Source organism: Asparagus officinalis, chromosome 9, assembly GCF_001876935.1.
Source record: "Asparagus officinalis chromosome 9, Aspof.V1, whole genome shotgun sequence".
NCBI lineage: Eukaryota > Viridiplantae > Streptophyta > Magnoliopsida > Asparagales > Asparagaceae > Asparagus > Asparagus officinalis.
In genome coordinates, this window is record NC_033802.1 from 68,358,053 (window position 1) to 68,384,721 (window position 26,669).

Here is a 26,669-nt window from a genome sequence, read left to right on the forward strand (position 1 = left end):
CTGTAAAATATTTTCCCGCCTCTCTAGAAAAACTGGAGGGGGAAGAAAGAGGAAGGGGGAAAAAAGAACGAAAAAAAAAATGTGCGGGAGAGCTCGATGCACCCTGAACGCTCACCAAGTCGCCCAAGCCTGCGGCCTCAGCCCCCACGACGCCTCCTCGGTCCCCACTCAACATCTCGATCGGTTTTTTTTTTTTTTGAACTGAGGGCTTGTTTGGATTGAGGGGAATGAGGGTGAAGGGAAGTTAGGGGAACCATTCACCTCCATTCACCTTGTTTGGGAACACTTAGGAGGTGAAGTTAATTCACCTCCATTCACCTTGGTTCACCCCCTAATAGTATAAAAATTGTTACCCCCCAAATTGTGGTGTAACCAAGGGGAAGAGAATTCCCTTCCCTTCCCTTCCTTTCACTTCCCTTCCCTTCACTCAGTTTTCCTTAACTTCCCTTCATCCCCTGCGAATCCAAACAGACCCTGAAAAAAACCCTTCGCCTTCAATTTATCTTCGCTTTCAATTTCTAGGGTTTTTAATCCTCTTTCAAATTTCAGGTACCGGCCCTCTTACAACGTTGCGCCAGGAGCTTATCTCCCAGTCTTTCGGCTTCAGAGATCACCGGCGACGTCCTCCTGTGTAGGGGAGGCGGCCGGCGGCGGGGAAGTGGGTCCTCGTTCCGAGCTTCACCAAGAAGATGGAGAAGCCCGATCACTATCGAATGGTACGTTTTTTTTGTTGCTAGATGAAACGAAACCCTAGGGTTAGGGTTTTCTTGCTTGGTTGGGGTTTGATTTGTTATTTTGTGGGGGTGTTCAGTTCAATGCTAGGTCTGAATCGATTCGGGAGAAAGCGTCTTTCCGTCGGCTCCTTCCGAAGAACAGGTGTCTAGTGGCAGTCGAAGGGTATGATATGATGATCACTGGATTGTGATATTTGACTATGAATTTGGCTTCAATATTTGTGAAGAAGTTATATATTGAGTTGATTAATGCTACTACTTTAGCATGTAATGGCATGAAATTGTTGTTATATTGATGTGAAGTCAATCACAAGTCGGCTATGTTAGGCACAAGTTTCTCCCCTTGATTCTTTCGATAACATAATCGAAGATCTCGGAGGTTAAACTTAAAGAGCTATCATGAGGCCAGTCCATAAAGAGTCTACAAAGGTTTGACTATGGATAATTGAGGTCAGATCCATTTTTTTCAGAGAGTTGGATCCGCACGACTGCTAATAAATATGCTGGTCATGGCATTCATCAATTTTCTGCTTTTTTCAGAGAGTTGGATCCGCACGACTGCTAATAAATATGCTGGTCATGGCATTCATCAATTTTCTGCTAGGTACCTTTTGGTTAATCTACTTTACTTGGTGCCTTTAGCATTTGGCTATAGGGAGGGAACCTCTGGGGTTGGGGCCCTTTTTCTAAGAATGTCACCGCTTTTATATTTCTGGATCTGAAATATCTGCACAGACTTGTATCCTATAGCACACACCACTCTGATAGGAAAAACCAATGATGGTATCATGATAATGCTGCAGCCAGTGATCGACAATGGCGATGATGGAAACAGATCATAATGAGAATGGTGATGATGGCAATGGTGACACCTATTATGCTCACATTTGAAGGGCCATTTGTGTACCTTAGGCTTCTACTTAGCTTTAGTTGGAAGGTGTTGGTGTGCCTTTTCCATTGAAATATGTCACATTTCTAATTCTAACATCAATGGGTTTTTTCAATCCTTTGTCCCTTGCCTTTTCCATTGAAATATGTCACATTTCTAATTCTAACATCAATGGGTTTTTTCAATCCTTTGTCCCTCAATTAACTCTCTGCTAGCATGCTCAATTTATCACCTGTTTTGTTCAACATGGCACAAAAAAAAGTTTTGCAGGTCAAACTAATCTCCTCTTGTTAAGCTGTCACTTAACCTGATTTCAGTGCTAGATTTCTTACTTATCCTACAATCCATTCTGGGGTCTTAGACTCTTAGTTACCCAGTCCTGGTTGTTTGTGGATAAGGGGATTCTGTTACCTGTAGATTCTCCTAAAGGATTCAATATGTTCTAACTCTTATTAGCCATCTGATTATGTGCTGTGCAAAGGTTGGTTTGATGTACAAATAGATGGATGTTAGTTCTAGATCTTCTCTTAGCTTAAGAACACGTTATGTATGAGACCATCTGTGGCTCGTACTTCAACATGAGGATGAGGTTCGGAATGCATCAGGGTTTTGTCAATAGAGGGTTCTACCTAAAGGCCTTGAGGACTGTGGTACCACGCTGTGTATAAATTTGAAGCCAATCAGCTTCTAGTAGCTTTTTTAAATTTTAAGTCAGCAACTTTGTATACAGGGAAAATAAAATTTTTATTTTATGAGTGAGGAGAACTCATAAGATCTGACAAAAGCATACTGCTTTGAGAATTAAAGCAGAAAACTAGTGGAATGTTACTGAACACGTGAAATTGAATAGGTCTAAGTGTTCTATGTATTCATGGATAGAGCAGAGCTACTATTATATCTCTCTCATTATATGCTGAGATATGATGCTAGAAAGGCACAAGATATATTGATTCTAAGGATGCCGTGGTGTCAAAAAGCTTTCCGATAACATAAGTTTCTTTTGTGCTTAATCTTTCCCAATAGCTTGATATGTCAGTTTGAATCCTTAAATGGCCACAGCCCCCTCATAAACCAACTGGGTGTAATGATGTCATCACAAGCTGACATTTTTTATTTGATTTCCATTGAATATCTTTAACAAAGTTCTAGGCAGCAAGATTCATTATCTCTATAATAAAATGTAATGTATTTGCCTTTCTTTTCCCCAGACCCCTATTATTGTGCTAACTTTTTTATTGATCATCAATTAGTTAACCATTTTAGCTTGGTACTCCTTAGCATGGTTTAAAATGTTGGCTGACATGTCGGATTAGATGCTAGAGCGACACGGATATGGCTATTTCATGTCGGATATTGTTTTCGAGATCCATGTCGGACAAGTTGGGGGATATTGCGGACATATTGGGCAATTTTCAGCCTTGAAAAATCAGCCTTTTTTTGAGTTGATAAGTATTGTGGTTTGGGTTTAGTGCTCAAAACCTAATCCCGATTAATTCTTTTTTTTTCCTTTTGTTCTCATCGCAACCTGCTAGCATATAACATAGAATAGGGCAAAGAAAAAAAAATGTTGCGCTCTTTTCCACTGCGATCGTTCATGTTCATCTCTACAAATTGAAATTGCAAATTCATACAAGCATGATGTAAACAATAAGTTTAAAACGTAGCTTGAAATGAATCGAAAGTCTAACGCTTTGTCAATTTTATGCAAGGCACCTTACTTTATGTTAATTTTATGCAAGGCACCTTACTTTATGTTAATTTTATGCAATGCACTTCGAAAGTTCTAGCTTGACAATGTGTATTTTGTTTATTTGTTGGCATAATATTCCACTGTTTCCCTTCATGAAATGGAATACAACTCGTGTCTTAACGTTGAATACTCAACTCAAGTAGGATAAGCTATAACAAGACAAGTGCATTCCATCTTGGTGGCCAAAATTGAGTAGAAAACCATCTTATATGACAATCCGACATATCCCTGACTTCCCCTATCCGACATGAACCCGACATTTAAAACATTGCTCCTTAGTAATTAGGAGATAATAGAGAGAGAGAAAAGAATTATCAATGATAATATGAACTAACTACAGTGTGACATATTTTTCAGAAATCTTAATTCTAAACAAAGATAATCTTCATTCAGAATAATCAAATGCAATAAATTTGTTTTTGTTATTTATTGTTTTGCAAACCTTTAGGCATATATATGAATTTTGGATGTAGGTTCTATGAATGGAAAAAAGATGGATCAAAGAAGCAGCCATATTATATCCATTTTAAAGACAACCGGCCTCTTGTGTTTGCTGCTCTATATGATTCTTGGGAAAATTCAGAAGGTACTAACCCTTTCTCTTTACTTCACTGATATCAGATATTTGTTATTGTATCAATCTCTTGAACACTGATATTTTCAAGTACGATTGCCTGGTTAGGTGACTTGAAACATTTTCATGTAGAAGGTAATTCTAAAAATGAATGATTACAAACATATTCATGATTTGTCAGGCTGAAAATATGCACTATGGTAGATCTATATGAACTTCAGCTGCTATATTTCGGTCCATACTCAATATTCAAGCATAATCTTGTTTTTTATTTGACACTAGCAGATAAATTGTCCTGTTTAGTCATCACTATTATTTATTCATTCTCATAATTATGTAAAGTTATCAGATTCAACTGATCTGTCTACTACATACTTTTCAAATCTCCAATGCCCTAATATTTTGTTGTACATGCTATTTTTTTGTTTTAGCCACTCTTTTTCGTGAGCATTTGAATTTGAGGATGAGATTGGTGTTACATGTGAAGCAAAAAACCAGAAATTTGTTCACGAACTTTCATATAAATAACAAGATTTTGGTACTGTATGATACAACCTGTGAGTCTCTTTGGTTAAAATGAAGAGAGGCTTTATAATAATTTTCTTCTCATGTTCACTTAGAGCTTATACCAATTTGCACAAGTCATTCACAAGAAGCCATTTGAACTATTTTTATTCCTAATCGAGCATATTGCTTTCTTTAAAGTTTAAGACAAGGTTATGGGTGACTCGGTGTTTCCATCTTCTTGGATTCACCTCTCTGTAGGTGCACCTACGTGAATGACCATTGAACACAAGAGATCAAAAGCTATTGTGCGAACGATTCATCGTACCTCATCTCTCACGTGTCAATTTTACATCCTAAATGGGTGCTGCATAGGGATATAACAGTTATTCATTGGTCTAATTTTCAAGTTTGTTCCAAAACGTAAAGCATATTTTCGTATGCACATGGGATCACAAGATGACTCCTCTAAGTCATGCGATCATACATGTTCAGGTAGCAGCTAAACAAGGTTTCAATGAGTACCTGGACCCGAGGGATGCCTTTACTATCATGTTGATAAGTATGACTGTTGACTTCCACCCTAGTTCTAAGAACATGTATGCCGTCTCTAGTTGGGACTTGGGGTGTATATCGCCATGACATTTCTGACAAGGATATTATTTTGTTAGTCATATTGTTTCAGACAGAATCTTCTTACACTGCCTATAATCCTTAAACAAGTCCCCAAAATGAGCTGCGTTAAATTAATAACATAAATTTTGGGTCCGCTTGTTGATCTGAGCACTGATTCAATTAGTTTAGCATATTAAGAGTTAGTGTGTAGATATTAATCTTCATTGACTTAACAGGTATAAACCCCCCCCCCCCCCCCCCCCCCCCCCCCCCCTCTTTTTTTTTTTCTTTTGATGTTAGGGCTGAGTTTGGTGAACTCTTATATTTAGTCGTAGTTGGATTTCGAAGAGATTTCATGAGGCAGTAGTTGCTTCTACCAGTTTCTTACATAGAGTTTCTGTAGTAACTGACAAGTTGGTATCGTCCAACTTAATAGTTCGGATTTTGAATTTGAGCTATGTTGGCACCAAGTTTCATGTCTGATATATTTTAGAAGAGATGATGGGTTTATATAAAAGAAGAAAGATTGAGTGGGTTAATGATGTCACTGGATGATGATGCAGTCTTTTATGCTACTTGATTGTATCTTCCAAATCCTGAGGTCATCGTATAGCAACAGCTTTAGTCTGACTTACTAACCCTGTATGTAGCATTCTTATTCAAGCACCATCAGATACCATCCAACTTTGAGAGGAATATGAAGGGTTTAAGAGATATAAAGACCATTAGGGTATATTAGTAAACCATAAACTTGAATCCACAATATCTTCCAAAAATTGTCATGCTCGTTATTACCTGTTTGGGAAGCCTTGCTGTAGCAACCACCACAAGTTTTGCCAATAGTTTCTTTTTGGCATAATGGCATGTTACCACGGTAGCTCATGCAGCACAACTTGATCCACACAATTTATCTCAATGTGACATCAAGCCCACTCTGCTGACCAAGCATAGCTGATGGTCATTTTCTATTGGCACTGGCATAATCTATGCATGAAAATGTGGAGAACGATATTCGCCTTTTCCATTGCATTTTTCCTTCTTTGATAGCCAAAGCTCTCCATCCCTTCTTTCATATTCATTGACACCTTGCCTTCTCTGTTTTTGGTTTATTGGTGTTGCTGTTCTTGAGCCCATTGACTTTCTAGCTCATTGACTTTTTTGCATGCTTCATTTCCCTCTTTTTTCCTTCCTCTAACTATGCAGAGTTCATAAATAAGGATTTGGGATCTCAAAGGATAATAGAAAAATTGTACCCTCGTATGCTTGAGTAGTTTAAATTGTTTGTCGTTATTATTTTTACCTTTTGTTTATCTCATTTCAATATGAGTTCCTCTGCTCATGTTATGTAATTAATATTTGTAATATTTTAAGTATACTGTAATGACTTTAAATCTAATGGTTTCAAGTGTTCATAACTTGTTTGAACCTTTTGATACAGGAGAGGTTCTTCACACCTTCACAATTCTAACAACTCGTTCTTCTTCAGCTTTGGAATGGCTTCATGGTAGATCATTATTTTGTTTACTTTTTCTGTTTGAAATTTAGTAACTTCAAACAATTTATTACATGTTAGTTTTAATGGTCACCATACGTAACTAAAAGTAGTGAAGTTTCTAAACTCAGTATGATTACTGAAATACGGTACCCATACTATAGGTAGAGGACAGTCAAGTAATCGACCTCGTAGCTTTTGTAATAGTTTATCATTATACCATCGGTGTGAAAGTAGATATACATAAGAAGAAATGTCATCATCATGCTTGGAGCCATATCTCAAAATTTCAGATTACTTAGTAGCTTTTACTGGTTTAATCGATGTTAACTGCGGAGATCAGAAAGTTAAATTTCCACTGCTCTTTCCTATGTCTATTTATGTTAGAAATATTCTCCTGATTTCTTTAACCTATTTGTGTATTTACATTATTCATCTTGTGTTACAGTTGTCTAACTATGAACATTTACTTATTTTTTTGTATACTGTACAGATGAATGCCTGTAAAGAAATCAGGAGAATAATTTTTTAACATATAGAGGTTAAAGAAATTAGGAAAATATTTTTTAACATAAAGAGGTTAAAGAAATCAGGATTCAGGAGAACATTTAATTGTTTTTTTTGTCTAACTATGAACATTTAATGATTTTTTTTGTATACTGCACAGATAGAATGCCTGTAATCTTAAGAGACACTGGTTCAATTGATCTCTGGTTAAATGATTCCATGGCCAAACATGAAACAGTCCTTGGGCCTTGTGAAGATCTTGATCTAGTAAGTTTTCAGTCTTGCAAGTTTTAAGTTTCCTGAGTGAATCATGTCACTTATGTCTCTTGTTGAATGTCAAACTGCAAGTACATGAGTCCCTTTTTTTGTCTACTTATTAAATAATGAAGTTTTGCGAAGATCAACGTATCTAATGTAATCTCGTCATTATTGCTTTGTTACCTAGAAAATATCTTCTGGGTGTTTCCAATTTGTCAATCTTGAGGTATTATAATAATAATTATTCATAACTGCCTATATTTGTGACTAGTATACTGTTGTTATTTCTTGATGTAAGGTTCCCCTTTTTACTATCATTTACAATTCAACTTGCTGTGCCGTCTTTGTCAATTGTTCTTGTCCTTATCATTCCTCCTTGATTCCTCTCCTCCTCAGGTTTGGTATCCCGTGACGCCTGCAATGGGTAAACCATCCTTTGATGGGCCTGGATGTAGTAAAGAGGTGAGCTTTTAACTCAGTACTGGTTTAAAACTATTTGTATGTGTTTGAGCCATGTGTAACTTCTGATAAAGATGGTGGGATGCATCAGTCCTGCTGATGATATGATACTAATGAGATGCTATAGGTGCACTTCAGTTCCATGCCATGCCAAAAACACACTTATAGCTACAAGAAAACACACTGATTTAGTGATATTTATTGAAGGAAGACAATTTGAAAGACGTTCATCAGTGAAGTGTTGGAAGAAGAGTACAAACTAAAGAGGATTCATACAATTTACTTTTTAAGCGATCCACGGCCAACTTACTTGTCTGCTTTATGAACTGTAGATACAGCTGAAAGCTTCCGGTGAAAAACCGTTATCAACGTTCTTCACAAAGAAATCTGAAGTTAAATGCGAACCAGAGCCTGAATTACTGAAATCATCCAAACAAGAACATGATCCCTGCAATTTGAAGGAAGAACCAGGTTCAGATGATGTTGAGCAAAAAGTCACCGACGAGGAGGAGGATAGCAAAAAGCCTGAAATTTCTTATGTCAAAAGAGGATTGGAGGAAATGGAGAACCCTTCTCAACCGAAGCACGAGAATTTACAAAGCAACCAAACAAGTCCAGTGAAGAAGAAGGTGAAAAGCGTAAAGAATACAGATGATAAGCAATCATCTCTGCTTTCTTATTTTGGGAGAAGTTAGGGCAGTCTCTTATAGTAGCTCGTTTTGCGCATGTAATTATATGTGATGCTTTGCATTTTCCATTAAAACACACTTTGCCTTTTGTTTTGGAGAATACCAAACATGTTAAGTAGATCTCTGTTTCAGTCAAAAAATGAGGTGAACTTTTCTTTTCTTCTTGTCAGTTATATTTGCTGGCAATGGACCAAAGACATAAGATTTCTCCAATGATCTGATAATTAATGGGCACAGGGTAAATAGCAATAGCGGGCACAAGGCTATCGTGACTAGCGTCTCAACAAGTTTGGTGGGTTCTGAATCTTCTGATGATGACTTGAGGGCCTTTTCAGAATAACAATAGTAGTAAACCCTTAGTCTCTGTTGCATATAATCACAGTAGATAACAGCAACAACAAAATATATGCTATAAACAAGTCATAGCAAAAACATCTCCCATTATTATGCTTACAAACCAAATACAAACAGCTCAACAAAGATAGTTCTGACAATTCATACACAACTCTGATTCAACACCACATGCAAAGTAGGGCTCAACGATCTTATTACTACTAACTAGCAGGACGCAAGCTTTGATATAGAAAAGTAGAAGGCAACACTTTCTATTCACTTTTCCACGAAGAAAGAGGTGGGGTCTCTGAATCCTTCCAAGTCTGAATCGTCGCAGGATATCTATCGCCTTTAACAGCAGAAGCAAAAGATTCGAGCTGTACCATTTCTTCCTTTGTCAGCTTAACTGAGAGTGCTCCTATGTTTTGTTTCAAGTTCTCGATCTTAGTAGTTCCAGGTATAGGGCAAACATCATTTCCTTGGTGGTGAATCCAGGCTAATGCTAGTTGAGAAGGGGTGCATCCTTTTCTTGACGCCATCTCACTAACTCTTTCAAATAATGTAATATTCTGCTCCAAATTCCCTGGCTGCAACCTCGGCAAGTACTGGCAAATAAAAGTCCATTGTTAGTTGTGGGAACAGTTGGAATTTTACGGTCTATGTATTCATTGAGATATTGACTAGATACGTAGACCCACATATAAGCATAGATGTATTCTTCCAGATTATGAGAAATAAGACAGTTACTTTTATCAGAGCCATGATCTCAAGACCCCAAGCTCAGCAGATGCATCTAATCCCTCTTTAAAAAAACCACGACAATTGTTCCAACTGTTTAAGAATTTCAAATTTACCGCCTTCAATAGGAATAGTTTGTGTGTCACATAGTAAGGTCATGTATGAGAAACTAGGAGTGTCATTCCCATGATATCTCCCGCTTTCCTCGATTATACATAGTAAGTTTTTTTGTGTGGCAGGATGACAAATGTGAAATGAGCCTAGAAATGTTTTCCTCGATTATACATAGTAAGTTTTTTTGTGTGGCAGGATGACAAATGTGAAATGAGCCTAGAAATGTACTTTAAAAGGAACTTAAACAGTTGTGTGGCAGGATGACAAATGTGAAATGAGCCTAGAAATGTACTTTAAAAGGAACTTAAACAGTTATAGACGCATTTTTATAAAGAATTGCTGGTGGATTTAATCTATGCATTAGTATTTGACAGAGAAGTTACCCATCAAGTCACAAATGTTAGCATCAGTTTGTATCAACCATGGTAAGCCCATGGTAAGCTGGCCAAGCAAGCACGAAGGGGGAGGCGACACTCCTCAAAGTGATCACCTCAAACATGCCAGTCAAGTTACTTGGCTTTCTAATTAGGTAGTAAAAGAACATGGCTAAGTTGATGCACGACTAATCAGAAGCGCATGGTTCAGTTGACAGCAATTAGCAGTTCGAAAGACGTGATTCTAGTAAAGTTATATCTGGTTCTTTTGATTTCACTATCAAGAGCACATCTTACTGCATGAGACCTGAGCAGCTAAATAGTTCATAAGCTTCTTGGAATACACATACCTTTCTGAAATCCTCGTCTGTTAGATTTTCAACCAACTTAGGTCCAGAAGATAGGAAGCCCCTCCCCAAAGGACTGTATGACACAATTCCTATTCCGAGCTCTCTGAAAATTACGTAAACAGTGAAAACTCATGCGATTGATTTCCTAAATGAATATAAATGATTAAATTTGTAGGAGAGATGAGAGCTCTTAATTACCTACAAGTTGGGATTATGTCGTCTTCCACGTCCCTTGACCATAGCGACCATTCGAGCTGGACAGCAGTTATAGGGTGAACAGCATGTGCCCTCCTGATTGTTGATGCCGAGGCCTCAGATAATCCTACGTATTTTATTTTTCCCTCTTCAACCAGTTTCTTAAGTTCTCCCATCTGATAAATGTAAAAATAACATGAGAATACTATAGTATAAAGAACATAAATCTATCTTCTATACATGTGACAAGAAACCTTCAGATTTGGACAGTAATCAATCTGTCAGATGTGGATTACATTTATCAACGACAGACCTAGGGAAACAAAGAAAGGGGAAATGTAGAAAGAAAAGGGTCTAAAGACAATACTCTTCTAAAAAGAGCACATTATAGCGATTTTCTTCTAACCAATTTAATTTGCTACCACTAAATAGGGAGGTAATTATGAATTAGATTGCCGTTATGATTTTCAAACTGGTCTCTCTACTAAGTTCTAAATTATATTTATGTGAAGTCATGTGTATAATTTTTGGGACATGATTGGAGTCTTCTCAAAGGGTGACTAACATCAACATGAGGGTAGAACACCAAAAAAGAGAATTTCTATTGTTAGTGTATAAAACTATAATCCTCAATCATCACCGCTACTTCGGATATTTGGCGTAAGGATAGGATCCTTTTAGATGGTATTAGAGCTACTCATGTTCAATTTCGGCCTGTCACCAATTTAACATGGACATTAAATAAAGAAAAATTCCCCAATTGACCCAAAATATGAGACCAACAGGGAGATGACCAGCTCATTATGCAATAAGAGTGGACACCTCACCTGTCCTCCTTGTTGGTCCCATATTTTGGGTCACTATGACAACAAATAGGGAGCCCAGATGAGTCCATATTTCGACCAATAAAAACGGCTCCCACCCCGAGGGAGCGTGTTAAGAGTATGAAACTCCTTTTAACTCTCGACACGCTTACCACAACTTCAGAGTTTTGTTGCAACGTAGTACATTTGACATCAATATACGTAAGTACCGACTCTAACAAGAGGAAAACTAGACCAGCAGAAGCAAAGAAAAGGAGCAACCGATCAAATGGAAACTCACGGTGATCTCGACGGGGACTCGAGTGTCGATGCGATGCTGGTAGTAGAGATCGATGCAGCCGGCGTCCAGCCTCTTCAAGCTCGCCTCGCAGGAAGCCCTCACGTACGCGGGGTCTCCCCGCACCTCCCTCGCGCCCCCCTCCATTTTTATCCCGAATTTGGTCGCCAGCTCCACCCTCTCCCTCACCCCGCCTTTCAAAGCCTTTATTAATCAATTAAACACCACCAAATGAAAATATCAAGATCTCGGAAAGAAATGATGAAACTCTTTTTTTTTTTTTAGATTTTTAATTTTATAAAAACCTTTCCGAGGAGGAGTTCGTTGGTGAAGGGGCCGTAGAAGTCGGAGGTATCGAGGAACGTGACGCCGGCGTCGACGGCGAAGCGGATCAGGTCGATCATGTCGGGTTCGGGTTTCGGGGGCCCGAAGAAGGCGGACATGCCCATGCACCCGAGGCCTTGGGCCGAGACCTCCAGCCCTTGGGAGCCCAGCTTGATCCGAGGAACCGCCGCCCCTGCAGCTGCTGATGACGTCATCGCTGGCGCTGGCTATTAGCGACGGTGAGGGGAGCGCCTTGCTCGGGGGGGGGGAAGGGGGTGGTTCCACCGTTCAAAATTAGGCAGCTTGATACTAATTTTTGCTTTTATTATGGAAGCGCTTCCGTCATCTATGGAAAAATAATAAATTGATATTTTTCCCCCCTTCTAGAGAAAAATCCATGTTAAACAGAACTCAGTACATCCCAACTCCAAGGATGTACGCCGACCACGACCTGATCACCTCTGTTATTTTGAAGATGGTCACAGAGTGGAGATGGTCACAGAGTGGAGATGGGTTGATACTTAAAAAAGATGGGTTTAGGACACAATCTTATTTTGAAGCACAAATTTTCAAAACCGTCTCACATAGACATTTAATCCTCAAAACAGATCCTTTTCCATAATATTTTCAAAAACCAACATGGTTTCAGCCTTGGCGTTGAAACCAGGTCGGTTTTTGTAAAAAACTTTCGAAACTTCACGGGAGTTGAACTCCCGTGAAGTTTAGTTAAGCTTCGTGAAGCTTAGTAAAACTGCTAAACTTCACGGGAGTTCAACTCCCATCAAGTTTTTTGAACTATGAAACTTCACCGGAGTTGAACTCCCGTGAAGTTTAGCAGATTTACTTTTTTCACAAAAACTGACCTGGTTTCGGCGCCAATGCTGAAACCAGGTCGGTTTTTAAAAATATTGTAGAAATTGGTCTTTTTGGGATTAAATGTGGAAAGAGGACGTTTTTACAAATTTGTCCTATTTTGAATTGAAATTAGTTTCTTCTTGGGGGGAAATATTTCAAGCCCTCCAAGTTTAAAAAAAACATGCTTTTCGCCTCTTTCGACATTTACTCATGCTGAGGTACGAAGAGACAGAGAGAAGTATGAAATTTTAAGGGGGCTCCCGTGAGCTTTTTTTCATGTGTGTTAGACGTTTTTACTTTTTATATAGAGGCTACTCCCTTAGGAACCGCTCCATATATTCTCTTCATATTCTTCTAACTATTAACTCCACTATCTCAATCCCACAAATATCTCAGTTGTTGAGACTAACTTGGGTGATTTGGTCAAATATGAACCGAGTCAAGTTACATCCATTGGCCAAATTAACCAAGTGACATGTCTCTCACTATTCATGAGCTCATATGTTTTATAAAAATTTTACTGGTATTCCTTTTATTGAAGGATCAACAATCATATTTGTAGTAAGGATGTAAGTCACCTTAACTTCTCCCTTTCCTACAATAACTTGAATATAGTGATATTAAATCTCAATATATTTTCCCATGGAGCTATTCACACTACTATTAATTAGGTTAATCGCTACTTGATTATCACAACAAATATCAACATGTCCTTCTAACCAATTGAGATCTAGATCAATAAAAATCGTCTGATCTAGACAGCATATGTAGTTGTCATACTGCAAGCTACATATTCCGCTTCTTGTGTGTATCTAGCAACACATCCCTATTTCTTACTACTTCAAGAAATAGCTCCTCCTCCAAAGATAAACAAGTTTCCCAAAGTGGACTTTCCATCATCTTTATCACCTCTAAAGTTAGTATCAGAGAAATCGAGGAGATCAAGCGAAGTGGATTGATAAACCATATCTGTAAGTCAATGTGCCTCTGATATACATCATAATCCTTTTAACAGCTTCTCAGTGTGTTGACCCTGGATTACTTTGATATCGAAAAATCAGACTTACAGCATAAGCTAAATCAGGTCTGATGCACAACATTGTATACATTAAACTTCCAACTACTTGAGCATAAGGAATATCTAACAGATTTTGCACTTCTCCAGGGTTTTACTCTTTACACAATTTCTTTCCCATGACCAATGAAGTTAGTGCCCAATTAAAATTCTACATTTCAAACATTTTAAGAACTGGTCTTAAATATTTTTCTTGGTTTAAACTTAACATTCTAGACTTTTTATCTCAAATGATTTGAATTCTAAGAATACATGATGCATCTCCCATGTCTTTCATCTCAAACTTTTCGCTGAGATCTACCTTATTTTTGTTTAATATTTCCATGTTATTTTCGGCGAGCAATATATCATCCACATACTAGGGTAATATAATAAACTTGCTCTAAAGTTTTAAGATATATACATAATTATCTAATTTATTTTGAACTAAATCAAGTTTGGCGATTGCATCACAAAACCTGAGATACCATTATGTTATTTCTTCCAGCAACACCATTATGTTCTGGTGTATACAACATTGTTGTATGCCTTTTAATTTTATGTTGAATATAATAACTCTCAAATTCTTTAGATTTATATTCCTACCTCTATCAATTCTAAAATTTTAGATTTTCGTTCTAAGTTGGTTTTGACATGTGAAGCACAAAATATTTACAATGGGTTAACCCCTATTAATCTAACAAATATAAATGTTATAAAAAAAAGTTAAAGATGCTCTTTCTAGATGATCTCAAAATGACGAGTTTACTAACCTGTCTACACAAACAAGCTAAGAAATTTCACTAGGAAAATATTAGCGGTCGCTTTCTATTCTCAAACACTAGAAAGCTAAAAAAACATAAAAAAATTAAAAATAAATCTAATCCAAGTTACAGGTGTAAAAGGTTGGGGGGGTAATATACCATTAGCAAAGACGTGAAGGTTCAACATGACTAAAGCCATGTAAAATATTTTCCCGCCTCTGTAGAAAAAATGGAGGGGAAGAAAGAGGAAGGGGAAAAAAAGAAAGAGAAAAAAAAATGTGCGGGAGAGGTCGGTGCACCCTGAACGCTCACCAAGTCGCCCAAGCCTGCGGCCTCAGCCCCCTCGACGCCTCCTCAGTCCCCACTCAACATCTCGATCGGTTTTTTTTCAAACTGAAAAACCCTTCGCCTTCAATTTCTAGGGTTTTTAATCCTCTTTCAAATTTCAGGTACCGGCCCTCTTACAACGTTGCGCCAGGAGCTTATCTCCCAGTCTTTCGGCTTCAGAGATCACCGGCGACGTCCTCCTGTGTAGGGGAGGCGGCGCCGGCGCCGGCGCCGGGGCCCGTCGTTCACTGCATGAAGTGGGGCCTCGTTCCGAGCTTCACCAAGAAGATGGAGAAGCCCGATCACTATCGAATGGTACGTTTTTTTTTCTTTTTTTTTTTTCTGGTTGCTAGATGAAACGAAACCCTAGGGTTAGGGTTTTCTTGCTTGGTTGGGGTTTGATTTGTTATTTTGTGGGGGTGTTCAGTTCAATGCTAGGTCTGAATCGGTTCGGGAGAAAGCGTCTTTCCGGCGGCTCCTTCCGAAGAACAGGTGTCTAGTGGCAGTCGAAGGGTATGATATGATGATCACTGGATTGTTACATTTGACTATGAATTTGGCTTCAATATTTGTGAAGAAGTTATATATATAGTTGATTAATGCTACTAATTTAGTATGTAATGGCATGAAATTGTTGTTATATTGATGTGAAGTCAATCATGAGTCGGCTATGTTAGGCACAAGTTTCTCCCCTTGATTCTTTCGATAACATAATCGAAGATCTCGGAGCTTAAACTTAAAGAGCTATCATGAGGCCAGTCCATGAAGAGTCTACAAAGGTTTGACTATGGATAATTGAGGTCAGATCCATTTTTTTCAGAGAGTTGGATCCGCACGACTGCTAATAAATATGCTGGTCATGGCATTCATCAATTTTCTGCTTGGTACCTTTTGGTTAATCTACTTTACTTGGTGCCTTTAGCATTTGGCTGTAGGGAGGGAACCTCTGGGGTTGGGGCCCTTTTTCTAAGAATGTCACCGCTTTTATATTTCTGGATCTGAAATATCTGCAGACTTGTATCCTGTAGCACACACCACTCTGATAGGAAAAACCAATGATGGTATCATGATAATGCTTGTTGTGCCAAAAGCTGTGTCGAGGAACCAAACCAAACGCCAATCCAAGAGAGCCAAACGAACTAAATATCAATGCACAAACAAAACATTAATTTTAACGTGGTTCGGCAAGTTGCCTACGTCCACAGGGTAATAAAGGGAATGAGGTTTTTACTAATAGAGAAAGAGTACAAACTGAGATTACAACTCACTCGAAGGAACAAACTAATCTCACCAACAAGCTCTTAATCTCTCCAAACAAAACCCTAAACAAATAGCTCAGAAAATACCTCTTTTCTGTGCTCCAAATATCCCCAATTTGCTTCTCCAAATTCTCTCTTCCATTTGTTTCATATATATAGAAATCCTAAAATCATAAACATACTAGGAATTCTAAACCAAAAGCCAAATCAAATTGGGATAGAAATCCTAAAATCATAAACATACTAGGAATTCTAAACCAAAAGCCAAATCAAATTGGGAATCCTACTAACCTATTACCAAAATAGATTAGGAATCCTAATAACCTCATGTTACCAAAATAGATTAGGAATCCTAATAACCTCATGTTACCAAAATAGATTAGGAATCCTAATAACCTCATGTTACCAAAATAGATTAGGAATCCTAATAACCTCATGTTACCAAAATAGATTAGGAATCCGCTATCCAACAATTCTTCACCTCGGCGAAGTTTTTCCAAAACTAAGCCGACACCAACCAAAATAAATGCCTCACTTGTTGCATCCAGTACGTCACGGCAAATGACTCATGACAACGGACTCCATCCACACAAGTCGAGACCCAAACGGGAGTGCGAACACTCACCCAAATGTCGGTGTCTACTCACCAAATCGGCTGCATCAAAACTGACTGCCTACGTATACTCTTGCCCAATGAATCAAAGCTTTCACGTAGTTCACTCAAACGGCCTCCAAAGGTCCTCAAACAAATAAAAAAATCTGTAACTCTTCCCCAATATCGCCAACGGATCTGTAACTGATAGCGGTCCCAAACTGATACAAATCAAACACCTCTATCTGAGGTGAACCAATGCCCGTATCCAAATCATGTCCACTAGCTGCAACTGAATCCAAAACCAATCCATCATCTGTATCCGAAATCAAATGATCCCCGACCTGTGCCACCTCAGCTAGAATCCCAAATGACGCAATATGATCTGGAGTATGTGGAATAAGTTCCACCCAACGTGAAGTAGCATCACCCTCCACCCTGCCGAGAGTCAAAAGTGACATACCTGCTCAGAACAAAATCAGAAGCTCCCAAACGATAATCAAATGAGCCTTCGAATCCCAAACGCGCAATCGGATCAAATCTCACATCCTCGATGTGACCAAATGCTGGATAACCAAATATCCGACGCCGATCAAAATCTGAAGCAGCTCCACCAGATCCAATAACTCATAATGCAGCAGTCGGTGACCTATGACTAAGATGACCCAAATATGTCGAAGCTCCAGAACCAATGCTCGACAACCAACGCCGATCCTCCTCCAGAAATGAACGACTCATCGAAACTGTCATATCATCTTGTCGTCCCAAAGTCTTCACACCAATGAAGTGTCTCTTATTGTCGTGAGCTCGGCACAAACGCAAGAAAGGACCCCTACCAAAGCTAGAACAACGAGTTACCTTTCTGCCAATACACTTCTTCCAATTGTTGTTGACTTCTAGGACTTTACACCAACGGGAACTGATCGCGACCCAATAATGCCTAGAACAATCACCAACTGCGGAAACTACAAAACGATTACCTCCCAATGATGCCTCTTTGGAAGGCCCCCAAATGCCTAACTGAACACCTCCTAAAAGACCCCTTGTTCGATGGATAGGAGTGCCAAACTCCACCTCGGTCTTGCTCATCCCAATGTGCTCAAAGGACTTCCATCTGCAGGTCAAAGCACTTCTCAACAACCTATGCACGACATCACCAATCAAATACCCCAGCACCAAACAACGTCACAATCTAGCTAAATCCAATGAAGTCGTCAGAGCTCTATCAATCACCGTGCTCCCAAGCAAATAGTATAAGTTATTCTTTCTGACGTCTTTCATCATAATCATGAACCCAAATGTAACCTTTAAGCGTGCATCCGTCAAGGTCACCCTATAGCCTGCTGCCTCCAAAGCTCCAAGTGAAATGATGTTCTTCTTCAACTGAGGAACGAACCTCACTCCAACCAACTCCCGAATCATCCCGTCACTCATCCTGATCCGAACGGTACCGATACCACCAATAGAGCATTTGTGAGCATTCCCCATGAGCACGAAATCCCCTCTTTCCAACTCCTGAAAGCTGGAGAACCAATCACTTCTAGGGCAAATATGATATGTAGCGTCCGAATCCAACATCCACTCTGTAGAGTAGGCAACACAAACTGACGACAGTGCAGATAATGAGTAGCCTGAAGAATCCGAATCTGAATTGTTACCACTAGTCTTGATAATATTCACCTCTAAAGCTTGTACAGCTTTTTCCTTATTCTTCCCGGCTTGATCATTCAATTTTGGGCATTCAGCTTTTTAATGTCCATCTTCTTTACAAAAAGCACACTGATTCCTACAAATTTCAAGATGTGCTCCTCTAGAATGTGACCTTCTACCTTGGTTTGGACTTTGGACCCTTTGCTCTTGCAACCAATGCCCCCGTTACCGGCTCAATAGAAGTCTCCTTGTCTTTCTTCCTGAGTTGGTAATTCACTAATACAGCGGTGACCTCACTATATGAAAGAGATGTCTTCCTATTAATAAGAGTAAGGACAAACGTCTCATATTCCTCGTCGGGCAAGGAACTCAACAATAGCAACGTCTTGTCCTCATCTTCAACAATGACATTTACATTCGCCAAATCTGCAAGAAGCTTCGTGTAGTGGTTCATGTGATCACTAATGGATGTCTCCTTCTTCAATTGGAAGCGATAAAGCCTCCTCTTCAAATGCAAGCGATTTTTAACGCTCTTAGTCAAGTACTTGCTCTCTAGGACCTCCCAAATCTTCTTCGCAGAAGTCTCATTCATCACATCATATTTTAGATCTTGAGTGAGACAAGACCTAATCACATCACACGCTGTCCGATTCATCTTTTTTCAAACATTCTCATCAATGTCGTCCGGTTTCCCGTCCAACTCCAACGTATCTTCTAAATTCTGCGTATTGAGCGCATCCAAGACTTCGCATCGCCAAAGTCCAAAATTATTAGTGTCATTGAACTTCTCCACGTCAATCTTTATCGAGTGGATACTCAAACTTTGGACAGTCTTCACACCTGAAGAACTACCCTCAACTCCCTCTTTCTCGACCATAATCCTCAACACACCAACAACCAATGCGGAAACAAACAAAGAATAGATCCAAAACTGAGAAAAGAAAGAAGCTTTACCGAAAAGATCCCACCTTTCTCACCAACTGAAACCCTAGACAAGCTTCCCAAATCGATCTACTCCACCAAATAGCCCAAGCGTAGCCCGAGCTCCGATACCAAATTGTTGTGCCAAAAACTGTGTCGAGGAACCAAACCAAACGCCAATCCAAAAGAGCCAAACGAACTAAATATCAATGCACAAAAAAAACACCAATTTTAACGTGGTTCGGCAAGTTGCCTACGTCCACGGGGTAATAAAGGGGATGAGGTTTTCGCTAATAGAGAAAGAGTACAAACTGATATTACAACTCACTCGAAGGAACAAACTAATCTCACCAACAAGCTCCTAATCTCTCCAAACAAAACCCTAAACAAATAGCTCAGAAAATATCTCTTTTCTGTGCTCCAAATATCCCCAATTTGCTTCTCCAAATTCTCTCTTCCAATTGTTCTATATATATAGAAATCCTAAAATCATAAACATACTAGGAATTCTAAACCAAAAGCCAAATCAAATTAGGAATCCTAATAACCTATTACCAAAATAGATTAGGAATCCTAATAACCTCATGTTACCAAAATAGATTAGGAATCCTAATAACCTCATTAGGAACCCGCTATCCAACAATGCTGCAGCCAGTGATCGACAATGGCGATGATGGAAACAGATCATAATGAGAATGGTGATGATAGCAATGGTGACACCTATTATGCTCACATTTGAAGGGCCATTTGTCAACCTTAGGCTTCTACTTAGCTTTAGTTGGAAGGTGTTGGTGTGCCTTTTCCATTGAAATATGTCACATTTCTAATTCTAACATCAATGGGTTTTTTCAATCCTTTGTCCCTAAATTAACTCTCTGCTAGCATGCTCAGTTTATCATCCGTTTTGTTCAACATGGAACACAAAATAAAGTTTTGCAGGTCAAACTAATCACCTTTTGTTGGGCTGTCACTTAACCTGTTTTAAGTGCTAGATTTCTTACTTATCCTACAATCCATTCTGGGGTCTTAGACTCTTAGTTACCAAGTCCTGGTTGTTTGTGGATAAGGGGATTCTGTTACCTGTAGATTCTCCTGTAAAGGATTCAATATGTTCTAACTCTTATTAGCCATCTGATTATGTGCTGTGCAAAGGTTGGTTTGATGTACGAATAGATGGATGTTAGTTCTAGAGCTTCTCTTAGCTTAAGAACACGTTATGTATGATATGAGACCATCTGTGGCTCGTAGTTCAACATGAGGATGAGGTTTGGAATGCATCAGGGTTTTGTCAATAGAGGGTTCTACCTAAAGGCCTTGAGCTCTGTGGTACCACGCTGTGTATAAATTTGAAGCCAATCAGCTTTCTAGTAGCTTTTTTAAATTTTAAGTCAGCAACTTTGTATACAGGGAAAAGAAAATTTTTATTTTATGAGTGAGGAGAACTCATAAGATCTGACAAAAGCATACTGCTTTGAGAATTAAAGCAGAAAAACTAGTGGAATGTTACTGAACACGTGAAATTGAATAGGTCTAAGTGTTCTATGTATTCATGGATAGAGCAGAGCTACTATTATATCTCTCTCATTATATGCTGAGATATGATGCTAGAAAGGCACAAGATATATTGATTCTAAGGATGCCATGGTGTCAAAAAGCTTTCTGATAACATAAGTTTCTTTTGTGCTTAATCTTTCCCAATAGCTTGACATGTCAGTTTGAATCCTTAAATGGCCACAGCCCCCTCATAAACCAACTGGGTGTAATGATGTCGTCACAAGCTGACATTTTTTATTTGATTTCCATTGACTATCTTTAACAAAGTTCTAGGCAGCAAGATTCATTATCTCCATAATAAAATGTAATGTATTTACCTTTCTTTTCCCCAGACCCCTATTATTGTGCTAACTTTTTTATTGATCATCAATTAGTTAACCAGTTTAGCTTGGTACTCCTTAGCATGGTTTAAAATGTTGGTTGACATGTCGGATTAGATGCTAGAGCGACACGGATATGGCCATTTCAAGTCGGATATTGTTTTCGAGATTTATGTCGGACATGTTGGGGGATATTGCGGACATATTGGGCAATTTTCAGCCTTGAAAAATAGGCCCTTTTTTGAGTTGATAAGTATTGTGGTTTGGGTTTAGACGTTTAGTGCTCAAAACCCAATCCCGATTAATTCTTTTTTTTTCCTTTTGTTCCCATCGCAACTTGCTAGCATATAATATAGAATAGGGCAAAGAAAAAAATTGTTGCTCTCTTTTCCACTGCGATCGTTCATGTTCATCTCTACAAATTGAAATTGCGAATTCATACAAGCATGATGTAAACAATAAGTTTGAAACGTAGCTTGAAATGAATCCAAAGTCTTAACACTTTATGTCAATTTTATGCAAGACACCTTATTTTATGTTAATTTTATGCGAGGCACTTCGAAAGTTCTAGCTTGACAATGTGTATTTTGTTTATCTGTGGCATAATATTCCACTGTTTCCCTTAATGAAATGGAATACAACTCGTGTCTTGATGTTCAATACTCAACTCAAGTAGGATAAGCTATAACAAGTCAAGTGCATTCCATCTTGGTGGCCAAAATTGAGTAGAAAACCATCCTATATGGCAATCCGACATATCCCTGACTTCCCCTATCCGACATGAATTTTAGCTATCCGACATGAACCCGACATCCGACATTTAAAACCTTGCTCCTTAGTAATTAGGAGATAATAGAGAGAGAAAAAAGAATTATCAATGATAATATGAACTAACTACAGTGTGAGTTATTTTTCAGAAATCTGAATTCTGAACAAAGATAAACTTCATTCAGTATAATCAAATGCAATAAACTTGTTTTTGTTATTTATTGTTTTGCAAACCTTTAGGCATATATATGAATTTTGGATGTAGATTCTATGAATGGAAAAAAGATGGATCAAAGAAGCAGCCATATTATATTCATTTTAAAGACAACCGGCCTCTTGTGTTTGCTGCTCTATATGATTCTTGGGAAAATTCAGAAGGTACTAACCCTTTCTCTTTACTTCACTGATATCAGATATTTGTTATTGTATCAATCTCTTGAACACTGATATTTTAAGTACGATTGCCTGGTTAGGTGACTTGAAACATTTTCATGTAGAAGGTAATTCTACAAATGAATGATTACAAACATATTCACGATTTTTCAGGCTGAAAATATGCACTATGGTAGATCTATATGAACTTCAGCAGCTTCAGCTGCTATATTTCGGTCCATACTCAATATTCAAGCATAATCTTGTTTTTTATTTGACACTAGCAGATAAATTGTTCTGTTTAGTCATCACTATTATTTATTCATTCCCATAACTATGTAAAGTTATCAGATTCAACTGCTCTGTCTACTACATACTTTTCAAATCTCCAATGCCCTAATATTTTGTTGTACATGCTATTTTATTTTATTTTTTGTTTTAGCCACTCTTTTTCGTGAGCACTTGAATTTGAGGATGAGGTTGGTATTACATGTGAAGCAAAAAACCAGAAATTTGTGCAATAACTTTCATATAAATAACAAGATTTTGTTACTACATGATACAACCTGTGAGTCTCTTTGGTTAAAATGAAGAGAGGCTTTATAATAATTTTCTTCTCATGTTCACTTAGAGCTTATACCAATTCGCACAAGTCATTCACAAGAAGCCATTTGAACTATTTTTATTCCTAATCGAGCATATTGCTTTCTTTAAAGTTTAAGACAAGGTTATGGTGACTTGGTGTTTCCATCTTCTTCGATTCATCTCTCTGTAGGTGCACCTACATGAATGATCATTGAACACAGGAGACTCAAAAGAGATTGTGCGGACGATTCATCGTACCTCATCTCTCACGTGTCAATTCTACATCCTAAATGGGTGCTGCATAGGGATATAACAGTTAGTTATTCATTGGTCTAATTTTCAAGTTCGTTCCAAAATGTAAAGCATATTTTCGTATGCACATGGGATCACAAGATGACTCCTCTAAGTCATGCGATCATACATGTTCAGGTAGCAGCTAAACAAGGTTTCAATGAGTACCTGGACCCGAGGGATGCCTTTACTATCATGTTGATAAGTATGACTGTTGACTTCCACCCTAGTTCTAAGAACATGTATGCTGTCTCTAGTTGGGACTTGGGGTGTATATCACCATGACATTTCTGACAAGGATATCATTTTATTAGTCATCTTGTTTCAGACAGAATCTTCTTACACTGCCTATAATCATTAAACAAGTCCCCAAAATGAGCTGCGTTAAATTAATAACATAAATTTTGGGTCCGCTTGTTGATCTGAGCACTGATTCAATTAGTTTAGCATATTAAGTGTTAAGTGTGTAGATATTAATCTTCATTGACTTAACATAGTATAAAAGTAAATGCTAGAAGAGTTACCTTTTTCCCCACTTTTTGATGTTAGTGTTAGGGATGAGTTTGGTGAACTCTTAAATTTAGTCTTAGTTGGATTTCGAAGAGATTTCATGAGGCAGTAGTTACTTCTACCTGTTTCTTACATAGAGTTTCTGTGGTAACTGACAAGTTGGTATCGTCCAACTTAATAGTTCGGATTTTGAATTTGAGTTATGTCGGCACCAAGTTTCATGTCTGATATATTTTAGAAGAGATGATGGGTTTATATAAAAGAAGAAAGATCGAGCGGGTTTATGATGTCACTGGATGATGATGCAATCTTTTATGCTACTTGATTGTATCTTCCAAATCCTGAGGTCATCTTATATCAACACCTTTAGTCTGACCTACTAACCCTGTACGTAGCATTCTTATTCAAGCACCATCAGATACCATCTAACTTTGAGAGGAAGATGAAGGGTTCAAGAGATATAAAGACCATTAGGGTATATTAGTAAACCATAAACTTGAATCCACAATATCTTCCAAAAATTGTCATGCTCGTTATTACCTGTTTGGGAAGCCTTGCTGTAGTAACCACCACAAGTTTTGCCAATAGTTTCTTTTTGGCGTGTTACCACGGGAGCTCATGCAGCACAACTTGATCCACACAATTTATCTCAATGTGACATCAAGCCCACTCTGCTGACCAAGCATAGCTGATGGTCATTTTCTATTGGCACTGGCATAATCTATGCATGAAAATGTGGAGAACGATATTCGCCTTTTCCATTGCATTTTTCCTTCTCTGATGGCCAAAGCTCTTCACCCCGTCTTTCATTTTAATTGACACCTTGCCTTCTCTGTTTTTGGTTTATTGGTGTTGCTGTTCTTGAGCCCATTGACTTTCTAGCTCATTGACTTTTTTGCATGCTTCATTTCCCTCTTTTTTCCTTCCTCTAACTATGCATAGTTCATAAATAAGGATTTGGGATCTCAAAGGATAATAGAGAAATAGTACCCTTGTATGCTTGAGTAGTTTAAATTGTTTGTCATTATTAATTTTACCTTTTGTTTATCTCATTTCAATATAAGTTCCTCTGCTTATGTTATGTAATTAATATTTGTAGTATTTTAAGTATACTGTACTGACTTTAAATCTAATGGTTTCAAGTGTTCATAACTTGTTTGAACCTTTTGATACAGGAGAGGTTCTTCACACCTTCACAATTCTTACAACTCGTTCTTCTTCAGCTTTGGAATGGCTTCATGGTAGTTCATTATTTTGTTTACTTTTTCTGTTTGAAATTTAGTAACTTCAAACAATTTATTACATGTTAGTTTTAATGGTCACCATACGTAACTAAAAGTAGTGAAGTTTCTAAACTCAGTATGATTACTGAAATACGGTACCTATACTATAGGTAGAGGACAGTCAAGTAATCGACCTCGTAGCTTTTGTAATAGTTTATCATTATTGTTAGAATTAGGGGTGGAAACAAACCTCCGCCGGCGAAGAGGAGCTCCGACGAGCTCCGACGAGTTCGATGGTCGCAGGCGAGCTCCGGTAGCCCAGGCGAGGTTGTCGACGACCAGACGCAGGCGACAGGACGAAGCTCGAAGCCCCCAGCTCTCACTACTAGAAAATGAGCTTGTACCTACGGAAAAATAGCGACGGACAATTCCGTCGCTATATGTTACTTTATAGCGACGGATACATACGTCGCTATTTATCCGTCGCTATAATTGTTTTAGCGACGGATTATCACATTTTAGCGACGGAAATTTTTCGTCGCTAAAATATTTTATGACGAAATTTTATTTCGTCGCTAAAATAAATTTTAGCGACGGAATTTCCGTCGCTAAAGAGTTTTTAGCGACGGAAATGCCGTCGCTAAAATTAATTGCTGGCAAAATTTTTTGGGCGCGGGCGCCCAAATTTTTTGGGCACCCGCGCCCGAATTTAATACCCTACCCTAGGTTTCCCCCCCCTGTAGTAAAGAGGTGAGCTTTTAACTCAGTACTGGTTTAAAACTATTTGTATGTGTTTGAGCCATGTGTAACTTCTGATAAAGATGGTGGGATGCATCAGTCCTGCTGATGATATGATACAAATGAGATGCACTTCAGTTCCATGCCATGCCAAAAACACACTTATAGCTACAAGAAAACACACTGATTTAGTGATATTTATTGAAGGAAGACAATTTGAAAGACGTTCATCAGTGAAGTGTTGGAAGAAGAGTACAAACTAAGAGGATTCATACCATTTACCTTTTAAGCAATCCACGGCCAACTTACTTGTCTGCTTTATGAACTGTAGATACAGCTGAAAGCTTCCGGTGAAAAACCGTTATCAACGTTCTTCACAAAGAAATCTGAAGTTAAATGCGAACCAGAGCCTGAATTACTGAAATCATCCAAACAAGAACATGATCCCTGCAATTTGAAGGAAGAACCAGGTTCAGATGATGTTGAGCAAAAAGTCATCGACGAGGAGGAGGATAGCAAAAAGCCTGAAATTTCTTATGTCAAAAGAGGATTGGAGGAAATGGAGAACCCTTCTCAACCGAAGCACGAGAATTTACAAAGCAACCAAACAAGTCCAGTGAAGAAGAAGGTGAAAAGCATAAAGAATACAGATGATAAGCAATCATCTCTGCTTTCTTATTTTGGGAGAAGTTAGGGCAGCCTCTTATCGTAGCTCGTTTCGCGCATGTAATTATATGTGATGCTTTGCATTTTCCATTAAAACACACTTTGCCTTTTGTTTTGGAGAATACCAAACATGTTAAGTAGATCTCTGTTTCAGTCAAAAAATGAGGTGAACTTTTCTTTTCTTCTTGTCAGTCATATTTGCTGGCAATGGACCAAAGAC

General features: G+C 38.3%; 4 protein-coding genes across 4 annotated transcripts; 3 read left to right on the forward strand and 1 right to left on the reverse strand.

The window, feature by feature from the left end:
* LOC109823602 (putative SOS response-associated peptidase YoqW) lies at nucleotides 479-8,640 on the forward strand (the record flags this gene model as incomplete). Its single annotated transcript, XM_020389880.1, is given in 8 exon segments — nucleotides 479-654; nucleotides 656-716; nucleotides 812-897; nucleotides 3,847-3,959; nucleotides 6,505-6,570; nucleotides 7,226-7,332; nucleotides 7,720-7,785; nucleotides 8,115-8,640. Coding segments are annotated over 8 exon segments (1,038 nt in total), but the record flags the coding sequence as incomplete, so codon positions are not given.
* LOC109824656 (probable aldo-keto reductase 2) lies at nucleotides 8,860-12,239 on the reverse strand. The gene is made up of 5 exons (XM_020391292.1): nucleotides 11,982-12,239; nucleotides 11,680-11,880; nucleotides 10,579-10,751; nucleotides 10,381-10,483; nucleotides 8,860-9,409 (listed from the first exon to the last, which is right to left on the reverse strand). The coding sequence occupies exons 1-5, from the start codon at nucleotides 12,213-12,215 to the stop codon at nucleotides 9,077-9,079; spliced, it is 1,044 nt and encodes a 347-aa protein (XP_020246881.1). The 5' UTR covers nucleotides 12,216-12,239; the 3' UTR covers nucleotides 8,860-9,076.
* On the forward strand, nucleotides 14,874-25,198 carry LOC109824657 (putative peptidase YMR114C). The gene is made up of 5 exons (XM_020391293.1): nucleotides 14,874-15,053; nucleotides 15,123-15,315; nucleotides 15,428-15,513; nucleotides 22,330-22,442; nucleotides 24,998-25,198. Exons 1-5 carry the CDS (start codon nucleotides 14,950-14,952, stop codon nucleotides 25,102-25,104), a joined length of 603 nt encoding a protein of 200 aa, XP_020246882.1. The 5' UTR covers nucleotides 14,874-14,949; the 3' UTR covers nucleotides 25,105-25,198.
* Nucleotides 25,677-26,633, forward strand: LOC109823603. Its single transcript, XM_020389881.1, has 3 exons — nucleotides 25,677-25,715; nucleotides 25,772-25,795; nucleotides 26,115-26,633. The coding sequence occupies exons 1-3, from the start codon at nucleotides 25,677-25,679 to the stop codon at nucleotides 26,475-26,477; spliced, it is 426 nt and encodes a 141-aa protein (XP_020245470.1). The 3' UTR covers nucleotides 26,478-26,633.

What these genes read in the sequence shown, in the direction of transcription:
- LOC109824657 (XM_020391293.1), top strand. Translation starts at nt 14,950, where the DNA reads ATGTGCGGGAGAGGTCGGTGCACCCTGAACGCTCACCAAGTCGCCCAA. An exon ending in AGCCCGATCACTATCGAATG is followed by an intron (nt 15,316 to 15,427) that starts GTACGTTTTTTT and finishes GGGGGTGTTCAG; the next exon opens with TTCAATGCTAGGTCTGAATC. An exon ending in TGTCTAGTGGCAGTCGAAGG is followed by an intron (nt 15,514 to 22,329) that starts GTATGATATGAT and finishes TTTTGGATGTAG; the next exon opens with ATTCTATGAATGGAAAAAAG.
- LOC109824656 (XM_020391292.1), bottom strand. Translation starts at nt 12,215, where the DNA reads ATGACGTCATCAGCAGCTGCAGGGGCGGCGGTTCCTCGGATCAAGCTG. An exon ending in GACATAATCCCAACTTGTAG is followed by an intron (nt 10,484 to 10,578) that starts GTAATTAAGAGC and finishes CGTAATTTTCAG; the next exon opens with AGAGCTCGGAATAGGAATTG. An exon ending in CAGACGAGGATTTCAGAAAG is followed by an intron (nt 9,410 to 10,380) that starts GTATGTGTATTC and finishes TTTATTTGCCAG; the next exon opens with TACTTGCCGAGGTTGCAGCC.
- LOC109823603 (XM_020389881.1), top strand. Translation starts at nt 25,677, where the DNA reads ATGCCGTCGCTAAAATTAATTGCTGGCAAAATTTTTTGG. An exon ending in TTGCTGGCAAAATTTTTTGG is followed by an intron (nt 25,716 to 25,771) that starts GCGCGGGCGCCC and finishes ACCCTACCCTAG; the next exon opens with GTTTCCCCCCCCTGTAGTAA. An exon ending in CCCCCCCCTGTAGTAAAGAG is followed by an intron (nt 25,796 to 26,114) that starts GTGAGCTTTTAA and finishes TATGAACTGTAG; the next exon opens with ATACAGCTGAAAGCTTCCGG.